Raw genomic sequence first — 12,156 nt, 5'->3', positions numbered from 1 at the left:
CAATAAAAAATAAGCCAAAACTAGACATAGTGTCTATGTCTCCTTAAATTTTTTCAGATCAATTCAGATCAATTAAGTATCAGATTCTCCAAGAAACTTTAAAAGAGCTTGATCATGCTTGAGAAAATATGCTTGAGTTAGCTTAATAGCTAACTCAGACTTAGCTTGTTTACAAGCATCTAAAATTTGTGTCCAGATTTCATAATAATCTAATAGCGGAGGAGGAGAAACTCCAACATTTTTAATAATCTCTATATAGTTAGAGATAAAGGCATTCATCATCCATAATGCAGGATAGTAACCACTAGCAAGAGTCAAAACCTTCATCCATTCAAAATCTTGAACAACAAAAACAACAGGGTCTTCTCGTTGCTCCCAGACTTTAAATAATTCTTGCCTTAAAGAAAGATAATTAATCTCTTTTTCTGGCAACGCTAACCAACGAACAACCTCAACAATAAGGGCCTGTCGTATCTTTAACGACGACTCAAGAGTAATAAAAAAATCTTTAGTACCAATAATTTGATTCAAATATATCGAAAAAACATCAATAAGTGCAGTTTCTTGCCAAGGTAAAACTGTTGTTCCAGAGCCTCGTCGGCTAACAACTAACCCCATCTGCTCCAACTGCCGTAACGCTTCACGTAACGTCGGACGGCTAACAGAAAAATCTTCTGACAACTGACGCTCAGGAGGTAAAACCTTCCCACTGTGCCAAAGACCAGATATAATTTGCGCTGCAAGCTCTTGGACAAGCTCATTAACACGTGTTTTTATTTTTTTATCTACCAAGATAATTCTCTATACACAAACCACCAAAAAACAATATTTTTTAGCTCCTGGACATGAATTCAAATTTATCACATATGTTTTATAAAAAACACAAACTATTCATCTAGTAGTTATTTAATCCTATTTCTATAAAATAATCTTCTCATCCGCATAAGTAACCAAAACAACAAGATAGGTAAACAAATGGTATAATTTCTTTACCTATCTTAAAAATAGGAATCGGAGTTAATTTTTAAGTTAATAAATTAATTAAAAAATTTTATTTCCCTAATAAAAACAACAATTTAATTATGTTTTTTATATTAATAATTTCATAAAAATTTAGACTGTTTTTTTATTTTTTTGACAAAAAAAGAGGGTATTTTTACTAATGTTAATTGGTTACACACGGCATTCAACCTGTCTTCAAACTCTAGATCTGCAAAAAAAAGCATTGAAAGATCTTGGCTGTAAAAAAATATTCACTGATCACACAACAACAACCCAAATGCCACGACCAGCTTTAGAAGAAGCTCTAGAATATGTTCGTTTTGGTGATACATTTGTCATCTGGCGTTTAGACTGTTTAGGACGTTCCCTAAAACATTTAATAGAAATTATTAGTGATTTAGAAAATCGTGGCGTCGGTTTTAAAAGTCTACAAGATATGATCGACACACAAACTGCTGCAGGTAAGCAAACATTACATATTTTTAATGCACTAGCTGATTTTGAACATAATTTAATTCAAGAACGTACCACGTTAGGTTTAAACGCTGCACGCGCCCGCGGCCGTCATGGAGGAAGAAGGCCAAAGCTTGATGACAAAAAAGCAACTTTATTACGAAACTTATATAAAGAAAAATCACATAACATCAACGAACTTTGCGAACTATTTAATATTTCCAAACCAACGTTATATAGCTATGTCCAAGAAAGAGAAACAAATTAGCTATACAAAAAAAGATCTAACGTCTGGCCTTAATCATATTCTTTGTTTCTCATCTTTTAAAAGGCATCAACAACAAGCCTAATAACGTTTTAGGATGCTGGGGAAGCTCGCAAACACCAGTCAGCATATCTTGATGACCATCTCGAGGCTCAGCACGGTATGTTGTAAACAGACGGTCCCAACAAGACAAATTGAAGCCAAAATTACTATCTGTCTCATCTTGATGGACAGAATGATGTATACGGTGCATGTCTGGTGTAACTAGAATATAACGTAAAAAGCAGTCTATTAACTTAGGTAATCGCAAGTTCGCATGATTAAACATTGCAGTCACGTTCAGGATAATTTCAAAGAACAATACACCGACCGCAGGCACGCCGAGAAGAATAACTAAAACAACTTTAAATAATAGAGAAAGCAGTATTTCTATAGGATGAAACCGTACTCCACTACTGGCATCTAAATCTATATCACTATGGTGTACAGCGTGGAGTTGCCATAAAAACGGGACCTTATGAAAAAAAACATGCTGAAGATAAATCGCAAAGTCAAAAATAATAACAGTCAGAACAACAGCAACCCACCCCGTAACTCCTAGCCAATAAAAAAAGCCTTGCTCCATCTGGGCACATTTTAGGGCAACGCCAACAGGAACAATAGGTAATAGCAACCGCACAATTACCGTATCAAGCAACCCCAATGCTAGATTACGTATTTGGTGTATAGACACTCTTTCAACAACGGGACGCCGCGGAAACTTGGTTTCTAACAGTAATAAAACAAGATAAACGACAAAAAAAATAACCAGACGCGGAATCTGAAAATCCATCGTTGATCTAATCCTTGTTACGTTATTTTTTCACAATCACCGATGATCCATGACCAAAAAGACCTTGATTGGCAGTAATCCCCACATTGGCATTCTCGACTTGACGCCTTCCAGACTGCCCCCGTAGCTGCCAGGTTAGTTCACAAACCTGAGCAATTGCCTGAGCCGGTACAGCCTCCCCAAAACATCCCAGTCCACCACTTGTATTGACAGGTTTTTTACCACCAATTGAGGTATCACCACTGCGAAGTAACTGCTCGGCCTGCCCTTCTTTAGCAAAACCAATGTTTTCAACCCAATCTAACTCCATGGCTAAACTTAAGTCATACACTTCAGCTAAATCAATATCCTCTGGCCCTAATCCCGCTTCTTCATAAGCAGCATCAACAACAGCCTTCTTAAACTGGGCACTTGGCTCAGGTACAACAAAACTTGAATCTGTCGCTAAATCAGGCATTTCAACTTGCGTACTAGGATATGTCGGCGTTGCTGTAGATATTGCAGCAATGCGTACAGGGTTTTGCACTCCTAATTTTTTGGCATAATCTAAACTACAAATAACGAGTGCTGCTGCCCCATCGCTTGTGGCACAAATATGTAGTAGTCGCAAAGGGTCTGCAACCATAGGTGAAGCAAGAACATCTTCTTTGGTAAAGGCTTTTTTGTAGCGAGCATTGGGATTATGCAAACCATGCTTGGCATTTTTGATTTTTACTTGTGCTAAATCATCTTCGGTCATACCATATAAATCCATACGCCGACGAGCAGCAAAAGCAAAATAAGCAGGATTAGTAACCCCTTGCAAACGAAACCTTAACCAATCAGGATCATCGGGACGATCACCGCCAGTAGGTGCTAAAAAACCTTTTGGTGTGGTATCCGCACCAATGACAAGTGCTACATCTGCAAGTCCAGCTAAAATTTGTGTACGCGCAGAATTGAGCGCCATAGACCCAGAAGCACAAGCAGCATAGGAACTTGAGATTCGGCAACCATTCCACCCAAGAGCCTGGGCAAAGGTCGCCCCAGAGACTTGACCAGGATAACCATTGCGAATCGTATTGGCACCCGCGACAAATTGAATATCTTGCCAAGCCACACCCGCGTCGTTTAATGCCTCGCGGGCAGCCTGGACACCATATTCAACAAAATTGCGTCCCCATTTTCCCCAGGGATGCATCCCAACACCTAAAATAGCTACTTCACCTACGGGCATATTCACTCCATTTTTCAATCAAAACGCTAAACATAAATTTACTTTTCGTTAATTAATTTAGTTAGTGTCCTAAAATCCATACTCAAAAAAAGCTACTCACAAGCTGGTAATTGAACATCATCGTAAGAAGTTGTTTCTTGATCTGTTAGTAATAACTGATCTCCATATTGTTCTTTAAGCTCCTGCCACTTAGCATCCCATTCAGTATCACCTGGTTTCCAGACAGGATATTCAGTATCGGCAGATCTTCCTGTAAGGTTACGTTGTAATTCTGTCGATGTCAGTCGTCGATCAACAATCACCTTTTTTCCTTGTTTAAGAGCACTCTCTACTGTCTCTCGGCAACATATCTCCGTTTCAAATCCCATTACAACAACATTATCCGTGTTTTCTAAGTCTGCTGTTAATGTCGTCTTTGTAAAAGAGTCATTCTCTGGCTTCAGTATATTATGGTAATTGGCAGCTCCTCCCCGACTATATTTAAGGTCAACGATATCTTCAAATGTAGCAGTCCCTCGTGCTTTTCGTTCAAGTAAAAAATTAAATTTACCCCTTTTAGACATATTACTACCCATAAAATTAATATCATAAACGTCATAGCCATTATCTAGTCCAAATTCAATAACACGCTTCTGCTCCGCATATAGTTTGGTATTACCAGGAAACTCATAAAAATATGCCTTTAGTTTTCGGTCATAGACAAGATCCTCAACATGCATATCAATAAGTAAAATCGCTGGCTTTTTTCCTGTCGAAACAGTTATTTTGCGTAACAAAGAAATCATGTCATCTGCTGGAGAGGCCAGAGCCTGATGACTCGTTATTAAAAGCAGCAGAATAACGACATAGAAACTAATAAAGTTATTGTGATCTTTTTGCCTATTCATAGATCCCCCTTAAGAAACAACGAAATAATAAATCTCCAAAATTACTTTTAGCTAGGCAACTAACTGCCAGCGCCAAATGACCTGCTTCGTCTCATTGGTCTCTAAAAGCGTATCGAGCACCAACTGAACCTCCATACCAATCTGTAAATCATCAACCGTAACCCCAGAGGTTACTTGTCCAAGAATAATTAATCCTTCTTTTTCTAGCTTTACGGCTGCTAAGGTAAAAGGCTCATAAGGATCCGTCGTAGCGATATACGGAGCTGGTGGCTGATAACAGGCATTGGTATAAGACCAAATGCTCCCCCGACGACTTAGAGCAACCTCCTCGAATGACGTACTATCACAGGCCGGATTTTTACAGTAAAGCGTCTCTGCCGGAAAGCTGTAGGTCCCACACTGTTTACATTGACTGCCCAGCAGATGTGGATTATCTGGATTAAGGTTATACCAACCTTCTTTTGCAGCAATGATTTGCTTTGGTTCCACGTGTTTTTGTGCCATGTCTGCTCCTAGTTTATTAACAATATCTACTCAGGAAACCGGAAAACGCTGCTTTAATTTCTTAAAGCTATGACGAAAAACATAGCCAAACACCAAACGCCCAAAAAAGCGCATAATCACATTTTTACCGGGATCAGCGTAGGTACGCCAGGAAAATAGCGTATGCTCTTCCCCTGTAGCTTCACAAGTTAAAACGCCGATATGGTTTGTATACATCCCCATTAAAGAGTCATCGCTAGCACTATAGGCCAGTAGATTTGGGCGTTCAAAAACGCGTACTTCTTCATAGGTAGCGCTACCAACTGGTGGATAAATGACCCGTACAGCTCCAACTTCACCAGGTGCCTGTGCCTTTGTATTATCAACCTCAACACGCTTCATCAGTGGCATCCAACCTGGCATTCCCTCAAAATCTGTAATAAATGTAAAAACCTCATCTGGGGTGGCTGCAAGTGTGCAGGACAAATCAAACTGTAGCGGTGCTTGAATTAAATCAGATATCGTCATTATTTAACCTCCGGTTGTATCCTGAGCAGCAGCTTCTGCCGCTAAAAAGCCAAAAGTAATCGCAGGACCGATTGTTCCCCCTGCCCCAGGATACGTACGCCCCATCATAGAAGCACTACAATTGCCTGTCGCATAAAGGCCAGCAATTGCTGTACCATCTTCACGTAGTACACGTGACTGCGTATCGGTAATGAGACCACCTTTGGTACCTAAATCACCAGGATAGATACGAATCGCATAAAATGGTGCAGTTTCAACAGGACCTAAACAAGGATTGGGCTTCACACGAGGATCACCATAATAGCGATCAGAGGCACTCTTACCACGGCCAAAATCCGGATCTAGCCCTTGACGCGCATTGGTATTAAAACGATTAATCGTCTCTTGTAATTGCACAGGATCGAGATCTATTTTTTCAGCCAGTGCTGTCAAACTGTCCGCTTTCGTTAAAAAACCATTCTTAAAAAACCGTTTCATCACGCCATCTGAAGCAGCATACCCTGGAGGTACTGGCCCAACAGGAAACCGCTGCCTGAAGGTAGCATCAAAAATAAGCCAGGCTGGAATCGTTTTACCTTGTCCATCATCATCACCATAAATACCATGAACAACATCAATATAAGGCGCGGCTTCATTGGTAAAACGTTTGGCTTGATTATTAACAAAAAGGCCATGGGGAAGACTTTTTTCAACAACTAAAACAAAAGCTGGCGTTTTACCTGGCACCTGACAAATCGGTGTCCACCACGCTTCATCCATTAGGTCTAACGTACCACCAGCAGTAAGCCCTAGCTTAATACCATCACCAACGTTTAATGTATTACCAACATTCCACTCTGTCTTAATCGGTTGTTTCTGGTACTGGTTTCGCATGTCTTGATTATGTTCAAATCCACCAGCAGCAAGTACAACACCTTGACGTGCCCGAATGCGTAAGCTTTGTCCCGTTTTTTCAACAAGTGCACCAAGAACATGCCCATCTTCAATAATAAGTTCCTGAGCAGAAGACTCCTTCCACATCTCAACATTACGGTCAATTAACGAGGTAAAAAAACGCGCCATCAGCGAATTACCTGCTGTAAGACTTGTGTCTCTACCACAACGCTTACGGGCACCAGAACGCAGCAGATATTTGATAAATTGCCAGACCATAAAAAACTTGGTCCGCCAGTTGCCAACAAGCGCTTGATGCGCTTCTCCAGCCATAATGCCAAATTTACCCATAATCTGAGATTGAATATGAGGCCGCTGCAGTTCCATTAAACGTGGTCCTAAAACCTTTGCATTAAACCTAGGGCATTCCATAGACCTTGCGCCCATTTTACCGCCGGGCGCTTCTGGATAATAGTCTGTATACTTGGCAACAGCTGTAAATTTTACCTGACTGTTGTCATGTAAATAGTTGATAACACGATTAGATTCACGAACATAGGTCGTAATTTTTTCCTCAGCAACCTCCCCTTTGGTAATGTGTTTAAGGTAGGTCAGAGTTTCTTCATCACTGTCTTGAATACCAGCTTTTGGCATATGCCGGTTATTCCCAACCCAACAAACACCACCAGAGATTGCTGTTGAGCCGCCATAGAGGTCACCCTTTTCAATCAGCAGAACCTCACTACCTAAATCATGGGCACGAAGCGCCGCGGCCATACCGCCACCGCCAGAACCAACAACAAGTAAATCAACTTCTTTATCCCACGAATGCTCTGTAGATGTCATAGATAACTACCGTTTATGCAGATTGTTGTTCTTTACACATTGTTAATGCGACATCTTCAATCATATCTTCCTGGCCTCCAACGGTCTTCATTTCCCCTAGACGAACTAAGATATCACGTGAGCTAAGACCATATTTCTCAGCAGCACGCTTGGCATGGAGTAAAAAGGAAGAATACACGCCAGCATAACCAAGGACCAAAGAATCACGATCAATACGGATAGCTTGATCCATCAGCGGCACTATAAGATCTTCTGCCACGTCTGTTAGTTGCCAAAGGTCAACACCATGAGTTGCCCCCATCCGATCAAGAACGGCTACAAACACTTCGAGCGGTGTATTACCAGCACCAGCACCAAGACCAGCGGCAGAGCCATCAATACGAATAGCTCCAGCCTCGACTGCTGCAAGAGAATTGGCAATACTCATACCGAGATTATGATGACCATGGAAACCTACTTCCGTGTCTGGTTTAAGTTCACGACGAAATAGTGCAATTTTTTCTGTAACTTCATCAGGCAACATTGCACCAGCAGAATCCGTAACATAAATACAATTTGCACCATAACTCTCCTGCAATAGAGCTTGCTCTAACAGCTGCTCCGCAGGAATCATATGTGCCATCATTAAAAACCCAACAACATCTAAACCGGCCATCCCTGAAGCCATACCAATATGCTGCTCAGCAACATCAGCCTCCGTACAATGTGTCGCAATACGGATGGTTGAAACCCCTAGATCATAAGCCATTTTAAGATCATCAACCGTCCCAATTCCAGGTAACAGTAGTGCTGAAATTTTAGCGTTCTTCATTTTGGGAATAACAGCCTCAAGGTACTCACGGTCACTATGAGCAGGAAACCCATAGTTCACAGAGGCTCCAGAAATGCCATCTCCATGCGTTACTTCAATAAGTGGTACACCTGCGGCATCTAACGCTGTTGAGATTTGTACCATTTGCTCGATACTTATTTGATGACGTTTGGCATGCATACCGTCTCGTAGTGACATGTCATGCAATGTGACCTGTTTACCTGTTATGTCCACATCAGTCTCACTTTTTATATTTTTTCAACAATTCCAAATAATAATCTGAATTTATATCTTGGTTTTACAGTCTTTATGACATTTCTTTGGCAAAAAGTTCACCAGCTTGCAAAGCCGCAGCTGTCATAATATCAAGGTTACCTGCATATTTAGGTAAATAATCGCCTAAGCCTTCAACCTCTAAAAAAATTGAAACGCGTTTGCCATCAAAAACGGGGCCATTTTTTAGGGTGTAACCAGGAACATATTGCTGCACTGCCGCAATCATGTCATGCACAGACTGAGTAATCGCTGCTTGATCTGGCTCTTCTTCGGTTAAACAATGAATCGTATCACGCATAATCAGTGGTGGTTCTGCAGGATTAATGATAATAATCGCTTTACCTTGTTTCGCCCCACCTAATTTCTCGACAGCTCCTGCAGTTGTACGCGTAAACTCATCAATATTTTTACGTGTACCCGGACCAGCAGATTTTGAGGAAACCGTTGCGACGATTTCCCCGTAAGCAACTGGTTGTACACGACTAACCGCATAAACCATTGGAATCGTAGCCTGTCCACCACAGGTCACCATATTAATATTCATAACCTTAGAACCAACTTGTTCTTGTAAGTTCACTGGTGGAATACAATAGGGACCAATCGCTGCAGGCGTAAGGTCAACCATCACAACACCTTGCTCATTGACCTTGCGTGAGTTTTCTGCATGAACATAAGCAGATGTTGCATCAAAAGCAATCCGAATTTGGTCATCCTGAATATGAGGTACAAGCCCATCAACACCTTCGTAGGTCGTTTTTAACCCCATACCAGCAGCGCGCTTTAATCCATCAGAATCTGGATCAATACCAACCATCCAAGCAGGCTCGAGTATTTCACTACGCTGCATTTTATATAAAAGATCTGTACCAATATTACCGGAACCGATAATAGCAGCTTTAATTTTTGTCATAAAAACATACCTTTAATCAACTTTCATTCATCTACAAAAATAAGGGTGATTATTTGTCTTACTACAAAGCAATTCCGAGATCAATATAATAAACATCCTCGAAGGCTGCGTAGCAGTAAAGCAACTCATCAGGCCTCTATATACATACTTCATATTTTCAGACAAACTGTACACCCAATGTACCAACTCCAGCAATAGTGACCTGCATATGGTCTCCGGATACAACAGGCTCTAGGGGAACAAGTGAACCAGAAAGAATAACATCTCCTGCCTGTAACTCAATACCATAATGACCAAGTGTATTTGCAAGCCAAGCAACACAATTAACAGGTGTGCCCAGTTTTGGCTCTCCAGTTAAAGCCTCAACCCCACTACCACGGCTTAGAAATTGGCCGTTTTTTTCAACAACCATCTCAGCTGTCGCCAAATCAATGCCACGCGGAGAAACAGGCTCTCCGACAATGTATAACCCCGAAGAAGCATTATCAGCAACGGTATCCTCATACTTGATTTGCCAATTATCAATGCGTGAATCAACAACTTCAAAACAAGGCATGACACTATCGGTAGCAGCCAGTACATCTTCTGCCGTAATACCCGGACCCGTTAAATCTTTAGCCAAACGAAACGCCAATTCACCCTCAGCGCGGGGCTGAATCAGGTTACTGCTAATGGGCATCTCTTGACCTTGCTCATAGTGCATTGCATCGGTTAAAAACCCAAAGTCCGGTGTACGAACATTCAGCATATCTTGCACAGGTGCACTGGTAACACCAATTTTTTTTCCAATAATGCGCTCGCCGGCCTCGACACGACAAGCAATCATATGTTTAGAGATGGCATAGGCATCATCGACGGTTAAGTTATCTTGTGAGGTCAGCGGCTTTAGGGTTGTGCGTGTTTGTAATGCCTGAAACAAGGCATCTCCATAAAAACGAATTTTATCTTCTGTTAGGGCCATCGTCTTTACACCGTCTCTTGCCGCACAAAATCTGCGCATTGCTGATTAAAGTACGCTTCATGTTCCACCATCACCCAGTGTCCACATTCTGTTAGCATCGTCATTTTCGTTTGGCTAGCTTCTTTGGCAACAATCATCGCACCACTAACAGGACAAAATTGATCATCTACGCCCCAAAACCCTAAAATAGGCATTTGTAACTCAGCAAGCTGACCTGCTTGGTTGGGAACAATAACTTTCTCGAACATACCTCTTGGCTGCTGCTCTGCAATCTGAAACCGCTCTTCGATAATGTCATCGGTGATCAAACTGGCGTCATGCAATTGTAGAGAAAAAACTTTACGCATCGACTCACGGGTAATACCTTCTGGCGCATACATGGCCCGAATCATTGTACGTATACCTTTCATCTCCATATAAACTTCTTTAGCTTCTAAGCCGCCAGGTGCCATTAAAATTAACTGCTTGACCTGCTCAGGACATTCTAGTGCTAAGGTAATCGCAATTGCGCCGCCCATCGAGTTGCCAACGAGTGCATATTCCTTAAGCCCTAGTTGCTTCGCAAATTCTTGAATACCGTTTTTTAAATCGTCGTAGGTAAAGGTCGCTTCTTCTGGCATCGAAGAATAGCCATACCCGAGCAAATCAGGCACAAAGCAACGACAGTTAGCTAAATTTGCAATGGTTTCATAATTGCCTTTAAAGTTACTCCAACCACTGGCTCCAGGCCCACTACCATGAATAAAAATAACAGGAAAGCCCTCACCGGCTTCGTGGTAATGGATTTTGTGACCGTCAAAAATATCAACGTATTTGCCTTCTGGCACTGCGGCTACTACAGTCATTGTTTGTCTCTAATTTTCCTAGTCTATTTGTTGGTAATGCGCTGCTACGATTTCTGTTTTTTAAACATCTTCTTAAACATTTGAGCTGGATGTTCATGCCCCCAATCGCTAATACGATCATAAACATAAGTATCCCAAGTATCATCATCTAAAATTTCACGTCCCCCCCAACCAAATTCAAATTGAAAGCCTGACGGGGTTTCTGCATAAAAAGATAGCATACGATCATTGGGATGCCGGCCAATAGCATTCCAAACCGTGATTCCTTCATTGACAACACGGTCCCAACACTGGCCGACATCATCAATATCATTGACTTCAAGCATAAAATGATGGATATGTTTAGGCAATTTCTCTCCAAGGGCCAGCGAATGATGCCGTGGATTACAGTGCGTAAAAGCAATATTGACATGATAACCACCAATATCACAAATAATACGATCACTTAAGCGAAATCCTAAAACATCCGTCACAAACTTTAGTGATGCTTCTAAATCACCAGCCCGTAAAACAAAATGACCGAGACCAAGGGCACCAGCTTTAAAACCATGAGCCACCACCTGCGACTGAAATGGCTCCGCCGCCATTTGCGGCCCATAATATACCTCAAACTGCACACCACCAGGCTCTTTAAAGGTTGTTAATGCCTCAACTTGGCGTTGCTCGACCAGTTTGCTGTCGCCCTCGCCTACAGCAATTCCCGCAGCCTGTACACGAGAAATTACCGCTGTCAGTGCTTCCTTATTTTCAACTTCTAAGCCAACACAAACAAGATCATCTGCCTGACCTGGCTGAATGATAAAACGTTGTTGATATTCGTCTAGACGTAGCGCAAAGCCACCATTTGCAAAGTGTTGGCTTTGCCCTAACCCAAGAACGTCGGTTGTAAAATGCTCCCAGGCTTTCAGATCGGCAACCTCAAAACCAAGGTAGCCTAGTTGTTTAATTTCAGTCATTATTAGAGGCCT

At 41.6% G+C, this 12,156-nt stretch overlaps 7 protein-coding genes across 7 annotated transcripts; all 7 read right to left on the bottom strand.

Annotated features, from left to right (window-relative positions):
• Nucleotides 1-2,574: 2,574 nt before the first annotated feature.
• On the bottom strand, nt 2,575-3,768 carry LOC132564561 (sterol carrier protein 2-like). Its single transcript, XM_060229215.1, has one exon. The coding sequence runs from the start codon at nt 3,766-3,768 to the stop codon at nt 2,575-2,577; it is 1,194 nt and encodes a 397-aa protein (XP_060085198.1).
• A 1,901-nt stretch (nt 3,769-5,669) lies between these two features.
• On the bottom strand, nt 5,670-7,385 carry LOC132564560 (3-oxosteroid 1-dehydrogenase-like). Its single transcript, XM_060229214.1, has one exon. It carries the CDS (start codon nt 7,383-7,385, stop codon nt 5,670-5,672), a length of 1,716 nt encoding a protein of 571 aa, XP_060085197.1.
• Nucleotides 7,386-7,398: 13 nt separating this feature from the next.
• On the bottom strand, nt 7,399-8,340 carry LOC132564559 (4-hydroxy-2-oxovalerate aldolase-like). The gene has a single exon (XM_060229213.1). It carries the CDS (start codon nt 8,338-8,340, stop codon nt 7,399-7,401), a length of 942 nt encoding a protein of 313 aa, XP_060085196.1.
• Nucleotides 8,341-8,503: 163 nt separating this feature from the next.
• LOC132564558 (acetaldehyde dehydrogenase-like) lies at nt 8,504-9,382 on the bottom strand. The gene has a single exon (XM_060229212.1). The coding sequence runs from the start codon at nt 9,380-9,382 to the stop codon at nt 8,504-8,506; it is 879 nt and encodes a 292-aa protein (XP_060085195.1).
• A 157-nt stretch (nt 9,383-9,539) lies between these two features.
• Nucleotides 9,540-10,343, bottom strand: LOC132564557 (2-hydroxypent-2,4-dienoate hydratase-like). Its single transcript, XM_060229211.1, has one exon. It carries the CDS (start codon nt 10,341-10,343, stop codon nt 9,540-9,542), a length of 804 nt encoding a protein of 267 aa, XP_060085194.1.
• A 5-nt stretch (nt 10,344-10,348) lies between these two features.
• On the bottom strand, nt 10,349-11,188 carry LOC132564556 (2-hydroxy-6-oxo-6-phenylhexa-2,4-dienoate hydrolase-like). Its single transcript, XM_060229210.1, has one exon. It carries the CDS (start codon nt 11,186-11,188, stop codon nt 10,349-10,351), a length of 840 nt encoding a protein of 279 aa, XP_060085193.1.
• A 44-nt stretch (nt 11,189-11,232) lies between these two features.
• Nucleotides 11,233-12,144, bottom strand: LOC132564555 (biphenyl-2,3-diol 1,2-dioxygenase-like). The gene has a single exon (XM_060229209.1). The coding sequence runs from the start codon at nt 12,142-12,144 to the stop codon at nt 11,233-11,235; it is 912 nt and encodes a 303-aa protein (XP_060085192.1).
• Between the last annotated feature and the right edge of the window lie 12 nt (nt 12,145-12,156).

Source organism: Ylistrum balloti, unplaced genomic scaffold (genome assembly GCF_031769215.1).
Source record: "Ylistrum balloti isolate Yb309-2 unplaced genomic scaffold, AGI_CSIRO_Ybal_v1 Utg372360, whole genome shotgun sequence".
In the NCBI taxonomy this organism is placed as follows: domain Eukaryota; kingdom Metazoa; phylum Mollusca; class Bivalvia; order Pectinida; family Pectinidae; genus Ylistrum; species Ylistrum balloti.
The sequence above is the reverse complement of the archived record's forward strand: the minus strand, read 5'-3'. Positions and strand labels throughout refer to the sequence as shown.